Genomic DNA, 17,523 nt, shown 5'->3' with positions numbered 1-17,523 from the left:
ATTATGCGTAATTAAGGCATAATCAACAAACATTAAATTAATAGGGCTAGATCTTAAAACCTACTATGTAAAAATCTGATCACCCATTTCCAAGAGATTACCCTCAAATTTGCAAATACAGAGGACCCATAAATTGTTGTACAACTTTCAAACATAAAAAGCATGTATTCATCAATTTTAAGTTACAGAAAGCCTTCTTCAATTTAAAAGTTCATAAAATGTTATTTGATACATGGACACTTGCATGATATAGCTCTATAGTGTGCTGCCATCTGACAGATTTTCTAGTTAAAAATTATCGCTATGAATCAGTAAGAGAAAGCTGAATGTGGGAAATTTTTGATGAAATTGAAATCTGATATTCAAGTTCAGTATAACTCTTGAATTTGATCCAAAAGATTATCTCTATCATGATCTACTACCATATACATTGTAAAAAATTTAAAGCACTGGGAGTCAGTATTAGAATAAAAGAGCTAGTCTGTACAGAACTTCAATGAAGAACTTAAAAGCAATTTCTGCACAGGTTACTATCTATACTCAAGACAAAGTTGAAAATGATGTTTTTCCAGATGAAGTAATATTTTATGTATTCAGCAAAATATACAAAACAGGAGTTTAAAAATAACATAATCATCAGAAAACATGTAAATTACAGCCAAAACAGAAGTTTGATCTGATTTGATTCATAAATATGCAATTTGACACTTGGTCTTTTTAGAATCAGTAGCTAGGCTGATAATGACCATATTTTTTTTTTTTTGAAAATTATAATTTCCAAATGTGAAAAGATTTTCTACCGAATATTTTTTTTAATAATGACAGTTTTCCATAAAATTGAGATAAATTTGTTTATAAAACACTTATTTATTTATTGATTTATATAACCTGGTGTCTGGATTAGTCAAAATAGATTTTATCAAATAACCTACAAAATTATTTGTAAGAAAGTGATTTACTTCCTTACAAATAAGATAAAATCATCAAATCAGAGGATTTGATGATTTTAAGTTAATTATTTACGGTCCGGTAAAAATGTTAGGAAAGAAATCAAATATGCTTCACAATCTTTCAAAACCAGCTACATCAGATTACAGTAAAGTTTTTATAATATTTTATTTTAAATAATAGGGAACCATGATTCAGTTTAAAAATTGTTGTATATTTTATAAATACATTGTACTTTGATAGTAAAATTCAAGTTTTTAAATTATTAATTACTTAATTTACTATAAAACCAGTAAAAAATGTTTACATTTACCATCTCACTAACATACAATGTAGACTTATAAACTACATTCCTTATCCAATTATTAAAAAAAAATTATTCATACCAGAAGATATTTTTATGAATTATTATAAATACATAATGTCATCGGTAAGTAATTACTAAAATAAATTTAAATGAATGCATTATATTATTTACCATCATATGCAAAATTCTTTGGAGATTTGCAATATACTCGATGGCCTTATGTAATGTTTTTACTTTACTTATACGTTTACCTCTGAAACAAAATTAAATCATATTTATATATATTACTTTATTCCCAAATAACATAATTGTTTTTTTAAGGTAGTTTATTTTGTCTTAATAATTAATTTACGTTCATTGAACAGCCTGTTATTGAATGTTTTTAAAATAGAATACGAAAAAAAACTGGAGAAAGCTGGAGAAGGTAGGTTATAAAAAGGCTAAACAAATAAACAAAACTGACTGTGTTGGGCTTCTTTAACCACTAATGATTTGCATGCATAACAGCCTTAAGTAAACGTTAACACATAGTATACAACATATTAACTACCCATTTCTGTGGTATATCATCACTTTCTATACCCTTCTTTGAATTACAGATGAAAAACAATTAATCTTGAAATCATAGACAAGAAGAAGAAGCTTTTTGTTCATCATAATAATAAAATATGGCAACATTCAAATTAGGTAGAGATTGTTCTACATTAAAAACACGTAATGTGCGTTACAGGTAGATATTGACAGAACACGGTGACAATTTGAAGTAAATCACTGTAGTACTGTTTAATTTTGATGATTTGAGGGAATCAGTTTATTAAAGCTGTTCATCATGTTAATTATCCTTATTTCATATTCTTGATTTCATTCTGTTTGTTGCCCACCAACAGATTATATTGAACTAGTGGTTAATTTTGAAGTCAAAAATTAACAAAAATTAAGCAACTAGTAAATTCTAAAATCCATAAAAGTTAGTCCATTTTTACAGATTTGAATGCTAGACAATGGATATTGGTGTACTTTGGTGCTTGGGGTTTAATTAACCACACATCTCAGGAATGGTCGGCCTGAGTCTATAAGACTACACCTCATTTACATGTCTACGAGGGTAAGTCAATTATTATCTGCAATTTATTATATTTTTGTTTATGTTGGTAGTACTGTCGTGTTGCGTAGATGACCCATGTGTGGTTTAATTGTTGTTATGTCTGTGCAGGTTTGATGCTGCTAGATTAGTTCCATTATCGCTGCCCTGCCGTTAACCATGGCTGCTCCGTTTTCTGTTTGCACCAAAGAAGAGCAACGTTCAGTGATCCGTTTTTTGTGTTCGGAAGGTGTATCAAGGACTGAAATTCATCGAAGACTTTCAGTAGAGTAGAGGAACAGTGTGTTGCCGCAACAGAGTGTCTAAAAATGGATTAAAAATTCAAAAATGGTCGCACAAGTGTTACACATGATGAAGGAGCCGGATTACCGTTTACCACCACAAATGAGAAAAACATTGAGCATGCATGTGACATGGTTTTCTTAGACGAATGAGTAACTTTTGATAAAGTGGCACATCGTCTGCAAATTAGTCACGGTTCTGCCTGCGAAATCATCCACAACAGACTTGGGTTTCATAAAGTCTGTGCAAGATGGGTTCCAAAACAATTCACACAGTTGTGTAAACAAACATGCTTGGACATCTGCCAAAAATATTTGGATCGCTACGGTTACGAACCGGATATCTTCTTAGACAGAATCGTCACTGGTGACGAAACATGGATCCATCATTACGAGCCGGAGAGTAAACGGTAGAGTATGGAATGGAAACATCCAAATTCGCCCTGCAAAAAAAAGTTCAAGATCCAACCGTCCACAGGAAAACTGATGCTTACGGTTTTGTGGGACTCACAAGGCCCAGTACTGGAACATTATGAGGAAAGGGGCATAACAATAAACAGTGCACATTACAGTGAGATGCTTACTGCCAAGCTGAAGCCTGCAATTCAAAGCAAACGCCGAGAACTGCTGTTGAAAGGTGTTGTGTTGTTGGATGACAATGCCTGTACACATACTGCTGCCCACACTGCTGAAACGCTCCAGAAACTCAACTTTGAAGTACTGGCTCATCCTCCGTATAGTCCTGATCTTGCCCCTTCTGACTACCACTTGTTTGGTCCACTCAAAGAGGCATTAAGGGGCCGTCAATTTACCTCGGATGAAACAGTGAAAGAAGCGGTGCATTCCTGGCTCGCAGCTCAACCGAAAACCTTTTTTTATGAGAGCATCAGGAAGCTTGTGCAACGATGGACCAAGTGTGTTGAAATGCAAGGGGACAATGTTGAAAAATGATATGCATGTAAGTTTCCTATTTGTATTACAATAAAATTTATAACTTGCGGATAATAATTGACTTACCCTCATAAATATCATCCTCATCTCATTAGGATGTGGGCAGGTTTCTTATTGTTCACAAGTTGAACTGACTGCAATGTATACATCAGGAAAATAAAATATTCTAATTGTTTTAAAGGGGATCTTTTCCATTAATAGGTAGCATTTTCTATCAGGAAAAGTGTAAGTGAATTTTTTGATTAGAATGAAGTGTCAAAATTTCACTATACAATCAAGTTACTATTTATTTTTTTTTTTAGTTTTTGAAACATTCATTCACTATTTCTATTTGTTTTTTTATTTTTTATTTTATGACTATTAAGTTTTTTTTTAGATATTTTCATCTTATTAATTTTTTTTAATACTTTATTATTACTAGATTAATTAACTTAAGATAAAAGAATTATATTTTCAATATTATTAACTTACAATGTATTCTGACATGCATAAATTTTACAATATTAGTATTGCGTATTATTTTATCATAAGATCATTTTTGTTTTATTGTTACTACATTATTTCAAGCAGGAAGGAATTAATTACAACTTGTTCACATATGCCTAGTTCCATCACATCATATACAATGTTATCAAAGTAGTTATGACTGAAGAGTGGTTTCAAAAACGAATTTAAGCAGAGCAGGAATAAAATATGTGCTGTTGACTTTCACTGTTAGTTGTATGTTTCAAGTAATTTATTCATTCTTTTCATTATTTCAGAAATGTTTTCTGTTAACAGAAAAAAACCCCTTTGTTTTAAATCAAATCCTGTGGACTTCAGAAAAGTATAAGAAGAATAACAAAACTTGTTTAGTTAACTTGTAGAAATTCTATCAAATGTGGTATCAAGTAATCATATTATTATAGTATCATGTAGTAATATTATTACTACCACTACAAAATAAAATACATATAATTGAGTACATATTACCTAACTTAATGAGGAAGTGGATTTTTTTCTTTATAGAACAAAATATCAGTTAAAGTTGTCTTTAATGATTTACCAGCAATAGAATCTTTTATTTTATTTGCAAATTGCTTTGATTTTTTTCAAAAGTTTTATGGGCATCAACTTTTCATCATTTGCTTGATGTAAATTTGTAGCACATAAAATGACCATAAAATACTAAATAATAATAAACAAAACTTGAGAAAATTAGAACCGAGATTTAAAATAATTCTTTTAAAAACCAAGCCCGATTAGAATGATCCAGCAGCAAGGGACTCTGTCCAGGTTCTGCGATAAAGTAGGGAGTAATAAACTCCTGCCAACTTTGCATTCCATTCCAAAATGACCATTCCTGACCGAGATTCAAACACAGGACCTCCAGATGAATAGCTGAGATGCTACCACTGACACAGATTGGCATGTTTTGATTTAGGTCCCATGGTCGATGAATATTAAATAAGAGCTTTAAATTATATTGTTCACTATAAATATTGCTATTTGCTGGTTATCATTGTAATATAATTTATTGATGTATTATTTTACTGTTTTTTATTTTTTACTTTTTTAAGGGTAAAGTTTTTACAGATTGATACAAACTTGTTCATAATTTCAAGATTTCCAGACAACATAAAATAAAAGAGATATTTATTAAAATAATCGATGAGAAAAAATTAGCATTACAGTAAAAAAAAAAAAAATTAGAAATATGTAAAAAATAAACAAAGTCAATATCCATATTTAGTGTTTTATAGCTATTTAGAATTAAGTTCTAAGCTATGAGTAAAAATTAAGTCCTTGGATCAATTCTTCTAGCTGCTGCTGCTGGTATTTTATCACCGTAAAATTATTAGCCTGATATTCATAAATTAGTAATTAAATCTGTATACGTCGTTGAAGTAAATAATGAACGATTTTGTGATGAAGAACTTATTTATTTTCTATACAATATCGTAAAAATTACCCTAGTTAAAAATGTAAAGAGGGAAGTTTTCGCCGCGTGTGAATTGGCTAAACTGTAGCGTGCGAGGCGGAGCGTAGCGGTGCGGTGGCAAGCGTAGTGCGAGGCGTGTGGGTGAACAGAGTAAAATGTCTTTGAATTTGTCGGGTACAGCTGTTACAAATTTAAAAGGAAATCCGGACGTTTTAATTAGAGAAGTTTATGTAAGAAGACCGATATGGGATTTGAAAAGTCCAGCGCATCATAATAGGGATATTGTGCATAAATTATGGACAGAAATCAGCCAAAAACTTGGAGTACCATGTCAGTAAACTGTAGTAGCATTAGTTAGTTACGTTTACATAGCAGAAGCAGGATCAATACATACTGCTCCTCGCTTCGCTTGCTTACTTCCTCTTTGCTACCCCCTCTACCCATCTCATTTCACAGTCCCCCTTCTGTTTAACCACCGCTATTTACCTTTTCCCCGCAACATTCCTTATTTACAAACAAGCAGTACATTTAAAAACATATTATTTTTATTCACATTGCTCATTACACTTTATCCGTATTGATTAATTTACAATAACTAATTGTTTAGATATGTTCTTTTTTATAAAACTTTTTGCAATATAATAAGTTGCGTGCAGCGGTGCTGTAATTTAATTATATTACTTTAACGATTGTTTTTTTATGTTAATAAACAGTATTTTGCGTTTTCCCTGAAGAACAATTATGACGAAAATAGTTTTTTAAAGTTCTTTTGACGCATTATATTGTAAATTTAAATTCCTTATTAATATTTAAAATGAGCTTGAATTTAATTTAAATTGATGGTACATTGATACAGCGCTATATAACAACAATAATTCGAATATTGAATATTTTAATTTTTATTTATTATTTTTTTGCCTTTGTATCAACGATTTTGCCGTTATCTTTTTTAAAATTGTTAGTTGTTCATAAGCTTTTACATGTACGTTCCTATCTCGTGATTTATTACTTTTTTGTATTAAAAAACCATTTTATTAATTTTTATCTGAAGTAAAAACTGTAACTGTTTAAAAGTAACAGTTCTAATTAATTTTTAATATTATAATTTTTTCCTTATGTAATGTGAGTATTGAATAAATTGTTTTCATTAAATATGTTTTTTTAACAAGCGCTAAACTTGGATTTAAATGTTTTATAATATTAAATAAAAGGTGAATTGATAAAAGAAAATTCCTTTCTGATAATCAGTTTCAGATCTATTGCAGTTAGTAATATAAACTATAACTTGGTAAAATGAATGATAAAAAAGCAATTAAATGTTTAAGGGTGAACTAAAATTTACTTTTAACACATTCGACTAAGTCGAATAGGTAGAATTTTAATATTTTTATAGACATAAACTAATTATTAAAATAAAATTAATTTACGTACAGTGACAAATATATACACTTTAGTGTTGGCGGGTTTTAATGTGCTTATATTATTTTGTTACTGCGAAATGCGCTATCTGTAGTTTGCAAAAATGAAACATTTATCGAGTTCCAGTGCTTAACCTCTACTGGTTAGAACTGTACTTTTACCGAAGTTCGTTTTAAAATTATTTAATTAGAAAGTTCCTGAGGATAAAATTAAACAATGTTATTTATATTTAATTTCATTTTATTCAAAATAGTTGAATTTGGATTCAGAAGAGAGTTTATTTCTTTCAGTGGAAGCTGATAACGCCTTTAATGCACGGTATGTGTAATACATTGTTGGATTTTTTAAAAGTAAATATATGGTGTATATAAGATAACCTGTACTAAATTAGAAAAAAAAACATTGTGCAAAGTGATTTGCAGTGTGTTAATTGCATTACATAGTAATCCTTACTTTATTTAAAGTATTCTAATGGGAGCAACTTTATTGCCCAAAATCGATTAGGCTACCAGAGATCAAAAAATTTGAATGGTTTGGTAATTTTTCGAAAATTAAAAAACCCAAATGTTAGAAAATATTTCGTCTATTCAAATACACCAAAAATTCTGGTTTTACTGGATTTATTAACCTTCAAACTAAATAAAAGCAATAGTATTCAATTTTTACTTCTTTTAAGAATGTAGTTAATATAATTTTTCCATAGATATTGATTGTCTACATACCATTTATTTGCAACACTTCACAATGCTTGTGTTGCTAATTATCTTCAAACGCTCCTCTGATAGGATATTTTGAATATTAATGGGATTTGCTACTGAACTGTTAAAATTTTATCTCTAAAAAAAATTTTAATATGCACAATTTACAGACTGGTTAGGAATGTTATTCCTATCTATGTTTTAAACATGTAGTTTTTTTAACTATGACAAAATTGTGTTTCTGTTGGTATGAAAAAATTTAACAATAATTATTTCACTAAAAATTTATCTAAAAGCATTTATTTCATATATCTCCTTTAATTTGAAAATATGTTGAGGTAGCAAAAAGGTACTAAAATATACTACTTGTTTTTTACTTTCCTATTTTTCTGTAATTATGGCACATATTTTAATTATGATTAGTTCTAAATAAAGATTGTCAGTATTCATTTTTTCAGTAAATAAATAAATAACACTAAATATTAAATAAATATTAAAATAACACTATTGTACATTATGTAGACTATTTCAGGATTTATATGATGTACAAATTAATACTGTAGGTAAATGGAAAAGTTATGTCCTGGTGGTAAAATAATTAGTTTGTGAATTTCTTTTCCAACTCTTAATATCAGATCAAAAGATTTTTTTTATACAGAATATAATATGGTTGCCCATAAACCCCTAAAGTATTCTTGAAAATTGATCGTGTTCCATTTATGAATCTGTTGAATATTCTTTTAAGTAATACATCTTTAACAAAATTAAATTTCATTTCATTGTTCTTTAAATAACAGATTAATCGGTTTATATTTTCTAATGATTGCAGGGTTTGATTTCTTTTATAACATAAGGCTATCACACATTGACTCACAGATAAGTAAAGTTATGGTGAAAAGCAGTTACATTGAAAAAACTGAACTATTAATATAACTAACCGTAAAAAAGTGTAGATTCATATGGTTTTAAAATGTACAATAGTTAGGTAAGGATAATTTAGTGGGGCCAAATTATTATTACCTGCAACTCAAATTATGTTAAATTATATTCTGTTTTTATTTTTATTTATGATTTTGTTTTACAAATATTTTTATGAAATAAAAATTTTATTTTATTTTTATGAACATTTATAAAAATTATTTGACTTCAGTTAATTTTTGCAGCTCTTATTGTTTTTCTTCAATGAAATTAACAGTAGTAATTTTGTTGATGGTGCCCCATATTAAAGTGGTAAGGAAATCCCTTTAGTATATTTTAGTATATCTCAGAAAGCAAGAGAAGTTTTCTTTCAGATTACAGATGTTTCACTTTTTAATGGACACTAGCCAAATTTTTATTATCTTGATTGTGAATGAGTGATTCTTAATTGAAAAGGGTTAAATTATTGTTTTATGTCATATTTTGATATATTAGATAGGTGAAAATTTAAATTAATAACACTTGTATTAATAACTAATAACACTTCTTGTAGTCGTCAACAACATAGTTCATTATGAACTTTTTTATGCCCTTATATTGAATGTTTTCAGTGTTCATCATTCATTGACTTTAGTTTGAAATAACTATAATTAATAGAAGCAATATAACTAGAAAAAAATTAAGATTTCGTTGAAGTTAAAGGAAGAGGAAGTGTGTAAAAATTAAGATTGTATAATAGAATTAAAAATCTGATGTAGACAACATTATGACTTCCTTGTAGGCCTATTAAATTACATTTAAAATTTATTTTTTTTAAATTAAAATAGCATAAAATTTGATTTCATTAAAAACTTATATTATTTTTTTTTTGTTATTGAAATATTATTCATAGTAATTATTTTTTATGAGAGGTTTATTTATTTTTTTTTTTGCCTTGAGTTATTTGACCGGTTTGATGCAGCTCTCCAAGATTCCCTATCTAGTGCCAGTCATTACATTTCTGTGTATACCCCCTACAATCTACATCCCTAACAATTTGCTTTTACATATTCCAAACGTTGCCGCCTGCCTGCTCAATTTTTTCCTTCTACCTGTCCCTCCAATATTAAAGTGACTATTCCAGGATGCCGTAATATGTGGCCTATAATTCTTGTCTCTTCTTTTAACTATATTTTTCCAAATGCTTCATTGTTCATCAATTTGCTGCAACATCTCTTCATTTGTCACTTTATCCACCCATCTGATTTTAAACATTCTCCTACAGGACCACATTTCAAAAGCTTCTAATCTTTTCTTCTGAAGTACTCCAATCTTCCAAGTTTCACTTCCATATAAAGCTACACTCCAAACATATGCTCTCAAAAATGTTTTCCTGACGTTTAAATTAATTTTTGATGTAAACAAATTATGTTTCTGATTGAAGGTTTGTTTCACCTGTGCTATTCGGCATTTTATATCGCTCCTGCTTCGTCCATCTTTATAAATTCTACTTCCTAAATAACAAATTCTTTTACCTCTGTAATCTTTTCTCTTCCTATTTTCATATTCAGTGGTTCATCTACATTATTTCTATTACATTTCATTACTTTTGTTTTGTTCTTGTTTATTTTCATGCGGTAGATCTTGTGTAGGACTTCATCTATGTTTTTCATTGTTTCTTCTAAATACTCTCAGCTAGAATTACTGTATCATCAGCAAATCGTAGCATCTTTATCTTTTCACCTTTACTATTATTCCTGATCTAAATTGTTCTTTAACATAATTATTAATAAATTTAAATTAAAAAAAAAAAAAAAGTTAAAAAAAGGAGAGGATCCAAATATTTCATTTATTAAGATTTTATTTGGCTCTATCACTGGAACCAATGAAAATAAATTCTACTTATGATATACCATTGAAAAGCTCTCAATGAGGACTTATTATTGCAGTTAAGAAAAAGTCCAAAATCCAAATATTTTTGGAATTTGGGCACTTTTGGTTCACTCGATTGCTATCAAAAGGGGAGGTGCACAATTAGATGTTACAGTCCTAAATTCAAAATTTCAACATACTACAGCTAATCATTTTTGAGTTATGGGAAATACATGCGTATATACAAAATACATACTTATGTGCATAGAGATGACACGCCGAAACTAGTCAGAATAGATATTAATGTTGAAATCTGGAAACCAAATTTTTCGTGATCACAATACTTATTTCATTTTGTACAAAGAAGTGAAAAGGATGTGCAGTTTGACTTATAGCTGATTGTTAAGGATTATTTATCTCAGATTCCTTATTAGATTTTGGACTGTATATTTGTTTGACATAACAATAAACAAGTATGATGTATATGGATTGGAGTGATGTAACTACTACATTCTTGTATATTAATAATATTTTAAGTATTATTCCTTAAGTTCCAAGTTTTGACTGTTCATAGTCGACTTTGTAATAATCTGCTTTGTACGAATGAAATTTTAGTAATGCAATTTATATGTAATAGATGATGGTTCATGTAAGTATGAGATTACCTTTTACTTATCTCACTTTAAAATGTTTGATGAGATGAAATGATGACATATTTATGTGTACATCCAAACATTTAATGACAGAAGTCAACAAGGAATGTTGACTTTCTCAGTTGAAACTTGATTTTTTTTATAAAAACATAATTATTCATTGCTGATTTAAATCTAACCTCTAGGTCAGAGGTTCCCGCTCCTGGTTTATTAAATTTTGATGACCTTATTGTTGCTTGCCAGCAGTTGTATATCCATTAAAAAACATCTCGATTAAATTAATATTATCAGTATTTGTCTTGGAAAGGAAGAAGATATCATGTTGCATACAAAATTAAAACAAAAAATCAGTATTATCCTCATTGTTCAACCCTGCTATAGTGTAAATAATTTTAGTTGACTTCCACCAGCAGTGGAACCTGGTTGATGAGCTTCCCCTTTGCACTCCACTATTTTCCCTTGTTCCTTTTCTCTTTAATTTTGCTAACATCCCTCAGCATTTCCTGAATGTTCTGTTCTCAGGAATTCAGAGAGTTTAATAAATCCTGGTTTTATTACTTACAGTCTGAAAGTTCTTAGGTGTTTCTATCTGCTACTAGTACTTTTTTTTTGCAGCAAAGCAATAACAAAGCTTATTCAGACATAAACATAAATTCTACAAATTTCAGCTCAAGAAGGATGATACTCAAATATAATGAAGTAGTTGGCAGTATTCAAATCATTTATTAAACAACCTATAATTGAAATTGCAATCCCATTATAGAAATGCAGATTTTAAGAACTATTTCTCTGTTTTTCTTTACCCGCATTTTACCAATACGTATTCTTCATTAAAGATGTTCTAAACAGGGTTCCATCAAGCCTTGAAAGCCAGGGAATTTTGTTTTAGTCGAGAAGCTTTTGAAAAAGCCATCACCATAATTTAGGGGAATTATTGAAATTGTAATGAAAAATTTTATTTGAGAAGAAAAATTACCAAAAGATACTGACTTATGTATTTTCTTCATTGAAGAGGCATTAATCATCAGAAAACAAACAAAATTATGTAGAAAACTTTTTTGTAAATATATTATACATCTGATTGAAGTTTGAAATGTACAATAATTAAGTATATATTTGAGATTGAGCGTTGTGTATAAGTTTGGATTCCTCAGCGATTTTTGAATATTAAAAACTAGTTTTTCAATTTATAACAGTATTATTCACATATTACTGAAATGAATGCTACAAATTAAGAGTTTCATTACCTCGTTAAAAAAATCCATTGAATCCAATCAAATCTTATTGAAATCTCATTGAATTGAGATTTCAATGTTCTATCCAAATCCTATTTCATTGATTTTTCAGTAACATTGGGCTGGTTTTAACTGGTTTCTTTAATGGGCTACCAATTAAATCCAACCAAATCTTATTTAAATTAGGTCTAACCAGATCCCATTGAAATGAAGTCGATTAGATTCAATGGATTCTTTATGCAGGGTTGCAAATTTCAAATACATATCTAACAATTTGCAAAATAAATATTATTGCTGGTAATATATACATATATTATGGGTTTGCAAGTACACAAAACTTTATGGTATTTTCGAGTCGATTTGAGTACTTTTGAATCTGGTAGATAATAAAACATGTATTTTAACTGAGAAATATTTTAAGACTTGTATTCTCCATCCCCAATTATTTTTGGGAATAAGATTAAAATACTTCTACTATGACATATATTTCTGTATTACATTGAAATGAATTTTGTGTTGATGATTTTGGGAAATATCACCAGTTTTTGAATGTCCAAGTTGAAAAATCTTAATTGAATCATTTATTTCAGAAACCTCCTATATTCCACATGAATATCATAGCACATAACAAGTTTCTGAAGTAAATGACTCAATTATGAGCTACTTTGAACATTGTTTGGAAAAATATCATAAGATATTAGATTGTTATCTATACTATGGTTATTTTAATCAGGGAAAAATCTGAAAATTGTCAGTAAAAATCACTTTCAAAATTTTGGAGGAACCCTGTTAAACCTAAGTCTGGTACTTCAGCAGATCATTGAGAATACTTAATTCTAAATGAAATTCATAGGTTTATCAAGGACAGATTTTGATAATTATATTTCTAAATTTTTAGTTAAAATTTGAATATGATCATGAAAGAAGTGATTAAATTTGTATATATTACTTTTTTTCAGTGGATACAGTAAAAAATAAATGGAAACATCTGCGTGATAACTTTCGTACAGAATTGAAGAAAACAGTACGTGGCACTGGAAATCCACCTCAACCATATCAGTCACAATGGACATTTTTTAATGATCTGCTTTTCTTAGAAGAACAAATGATGAAAAAAATAAATCGTACATATGGTCCCTTTCCTTATAAATTGTCTTTAAATACACCAAATGATAGTTATGATGAATATGTAGTTAATAATTGTGATGGAATAGTAAGTAACAGTAATGATGAGGAAAATAATGGTGCAGAAGATGTAATCAGAAATACAAATTTTTTAACTCATTCATTATTTGAGGATAGTTCAGCTCAAGAACCAGTAACTTGGTTATTAGAAAATGATTCCGTGAATTTTAATAATACTAATAAGCGTAAACGATGTAATTATGATTACGAACAAACAACAAATAGTAACTGGAACAAAATTCTTCCAAATCACAATGATATTTCTGATGATGATTTTCATTTTATGATGAGTCTCTTACCTTACGTTAAATCATTATCAGCACCTCGCAAGATGTTTATACGTTTAAAAATACAAGAATTATGTTGTAATTTTATTTATAAGTCCAATTCTTTTGAAATGAATGAAAGATATGAAAATAAAGTTACAATAAATAAAGAGTTGTCAAGTGAAAATGTGATAATAAAGAGTGATGTGTAGTAGGAAAATATGTGTTTTCTTTTAACCTAGTTTCAAAAGGGTAATCTTCATTTTCCCAGCAACTAATAATATGATGTCAATGTTTTAAAATGGTCTGGGCAGATGGTAAGTAGCTACTTTTTTTCACCTGTTGATAGTTTGATACATGTCCAAACCAGTTTTATTTCAATATTAATAACTCTTTGATATTTTCCCAGTATTATTCTTGATATTTTATTTTTTCTTTAATTGGATTATAATTAATGATGATACATTCTGGTCTTATTATCCAGAATGTAACAAACTGTAGTTACACTCAACACAAATAAGGAATGTAGTTACTTGTTATGGGTTCTAAATCTTGAGACCTACAGTATATCCAATAAGTCCCTGTATCCATTCCTGCTATTAAAATGTTATTGTTTTGAAAATCACACAGCATTTGATTCCAAAAAAACAACTACTTTACCATGGTTGGTATTTCTGTTCTCACAAGTTAACACAGGACACTCATGTGCTCTCTTATTTCAATTAAAATCTCATTGTTGGAAGACTAAGTCAGTGACATGTATTTGGGTGCACTAACAATGTATGCATAGGACAAACATTGTACTAATAATGAATGTATTTCTTGAACATTTTAATAAGAATATGCGTTGTAAAACAACACATTGGATTGAAACATGGAGTATCTACTTTGCAGCCTGCTGAGGTTTATTAGCAAAATTTCCAAATGCAGTCTTGCACACAAGAATGTTTTGTAATGGATGTGGAATAAATTGCATTTCACAAACCAAGAATGTTATTTTCTTGCAAAATGAAAACGAATCTTGATTTTTTGTGCGAGTTAGAAAGGAATCTATCATATGTCATAATATGGGCCAGATGACATCATGATACTTGTTCAGATTATATTTTTTAGAAGAGTAAGCGATTCCTTTTGCAAAAGTCAGAAATGTGATAAATGCCTTCTTCAAGACGGTTCTCCAGCTCATTTTGCTGTTTTAAGTGCACAGTTTCCAAAATGAACTATTACCAGGCCATTGGATCAGCCTTGGTTCATAAGCGTTACTAAGCTTATTGCAATGGTCACAGTGAAGATTTGATCTTACTGCACTTGACAACATGTTGTTGTGGGGAATAATTGGAGTCTAAGTATATCAATGTTGGTTTTGAGTTTTCTGTGCCTGTTGTAAAAAATAAATGCAGTTTTCAAAAATGGATTATTTTCTGTGACTGCATTTTTTTTTACTTTTATTCTTTAAAATTTGAGCAGTAACTGGTATTATACTCAAAGTTTTATCATAGAGCTGCAGAACTATAAATTAAAGCATAGGTAATGTTAAATTAGATGAAAATAAATTATTAAAAGGTAGAAGGTTCAGTAATTTTGTTAAAGAATGCAAATTTTTATGCTAACAGAATAACCTGTTCATCATGTGTGAAAAAGACTATAAATATACTGAAAAATAAAAGATGAATACAAATAATCTTGCTTTCATTAATTATGAAAATATCTCAAGCTACCTGTTTTTTTTCTTGTGTCTTGTTTAAGTCACAATTACTCTAATTTTCTCATTCCATTTAACAATTATTTTTTATTGAACTATGAATAAAAAAATCTACTACTGCCCTTGTATTATTTGACATTTTACTGAATCTAATACAAATGTAAGCTAACATATTTATTACACCTATTTTCTCACATTATTGTAATCATTATATAAATATAACTTAATTAACTTTTTAATTACTAGGATCTAATAATTAAAGACACAGATTGTTATGAACACAAAAAAGTTTGTAAGATTGTTATATTACTTTCCAAAGAGTAAGTCAGTAACTCTGTAATGACTTTTGATTAGCTATTTGAATAAAATTGTTTTGTTTATACATTAAAAATCAAGATGGCAAATCCTCTTGAAGTTTGTGAATTAGTTAAACAGAGTGCAGTGATCAATTTTTTGTTTTCTGAAGGTGAAAAACCAGGTAAAATATGTTCTTGTTTGACTAAAAAATATGAACTGCAGAAATTTTTACATATGTGTAGAAAAATTTAAAGATAGGTGAACTTCAGTGACTGACAAGCAATTTTCTGGATGTCCAATGAAGTTTCAGTCCTAGCGCTTGAAACTCACATAGACTCCAACAAGACTGACAGATGAAAGTCAAGATTACAACTGAAAAATTACAAGTGTCTGTACAATTCATAACATCACCAACAAGCTCATGTACCATAAAACAAGCACAAAATGGCTTCAAGATAGTCTACAAATCATCATAAGGAGACAAGACTTTGGGTTCCAAAAGACCTGGTTTTTGTTGATTTTCTACAAGATAAATGAACAATAAACAGCACATACTACTGTGAAATGCTTATTAACAAAGTGAAGCCAGCAATGTTTAAAAAATGCTTTCAATCTCAGTGCAAAAACATCATTCTGTTTCACAATAACACATCAGGTAACTTGACAACTTCAAAGAAAATGTGTTAAATTGGCTCTGACATAAAGACAAACATTTCTTTGTAGTAGGCATAAATAAACTGATTCAGTGATGGGACAAATTTAATAGTTGCTGGAGATTATGATGAAAAGTGAAAAAAATGTAACTGTGAATAAATGTTTTAACTCCAGAACAATCTGTGTCTTTGAATGAGTCATATTTCGCTTTAGAATAGTTGTTTCAGATCGCAGTGTAAAATATTGTCATATCATACCTGATGCTTTGGCAAGATCTTTAATAATTCTTTACAATTACTTTATAATCGTTACAGTTAATACTTTTATCAACTTTTAAATGTAAATATTAAGAAATATTTGTTGAAAAGGTTGTACATAACCAAAGAGAATAGTAAGTATGTATGATTGTATAAATAATTATAAGAGAATTGATTAAAATTTAACTTTTGTATGTCTGCTTTTTATTAAAATAATTATTTTATTTACCTGTTTTCAAGAGGAATAAGTCTTCTTAATCTTGTGAAAGCATTATTTACTGCTTCTACACGCTTACGTTCTCTTGCATTACGTCTTGCAACTACTTCTCCTTCTTGTATTATCCAGTTATCAACTGTTCTAGGTTTCATTGTTTTCTATTTTTACCTTAAAATTTATTGTAAGAAATAAACAATGTAATTGAAATTATTACAGATTGAAAACTTTGAGTGATCCTTTTTAAGTGTTGTGGAATTTTTATCTGTATGATAATATATATGTACTTTATTAAAAAAAATAATGAAAGAGAAACATTAAATCCATTTTATTAATCTTCTAATTACATTATATGGAAAAAACTTACAAGTGGAATCACCAAAGGAACTTGCGGGTGTAAAAAGAATCATCAAATCTTATGTATTTGACAAAGCGGTCAGGCATTACATATTAAAAAAAACTATTTTTTGGATTATTTTTTTATATTAGTATTTTCATTAAACATCCTTTGCATAGTATACCTCTTCTCCCTTCACCCACAACCAATTTGTAAAATAGTTTGAAGTACAATTATTCATAACACTCATGAACATCTATCTCTTTTGCTACAAAATAATAAATGTTAGCAGGAGCCTATTAAATTTGAAATACCACTTTATCAAGA

At 28.9% G+C, this 17,523-nt stretch overlaps 1 protein-coding gene across 2 annotated transcripts; it reads left to right on the top strand.

Annotated features, from left to right (window-relative positions):
* The first annotated feature begins 5,624 nt into the window (after positions 1–5,624).
* LOC142332094 (uncharacterized) lies at positions 5,625–13,949 on the top strand. 2 transcript variants are annotated; one of them, XM_075378307.1, is made up of 2 exons: positions 5,625–5,840; positions 13,244–13,949. In XM_075378307.1, the coding sequence occupies exons 1-2, from the start codon at positions 5,666–5,668 to the stop codon at positions 13,945–13,947; spliced, it is 879 nt and encodes a 292-aa protein (XP_075234422.1). In that variant the 5' UTR covers positions 5,625–5,665; the 3' UTR covers positions 13,948–13,949. The 2 variants fall into 2 exon arrangements, with proteins under 2 accessions (XP_075234422.1, XP_075234423.1); XM_075378308.1 differs by lacking the exon at positions 5,625–5,840 and adding an exon at positions 7,017–7,247.
* Positions 13,950–17,523: the final 3,574 nt, after the last annotated feature.

The sequence above is a fragment of the Lycorma delicatula genome, chromosome 11 (genome assembly GCF_047948215.1).
Source record: "Lycorma delicatula isolate Av1 chromosome 11, ASM4794821v1, whole genome shotgun sequence".
Taxonomy (NCBI): domain Eukaryota; kingdom Metazoa; phylum Arthropoda; class Insecta; order Hemiptera; family Fulgoridae; genus Lycorma; species Lycorma delicatula.
The sequence above is the reverse complement of the archived record's forward strand: the minus strand, read 5'-3'. Positions and strand labels throughout refer to the sequence as shown.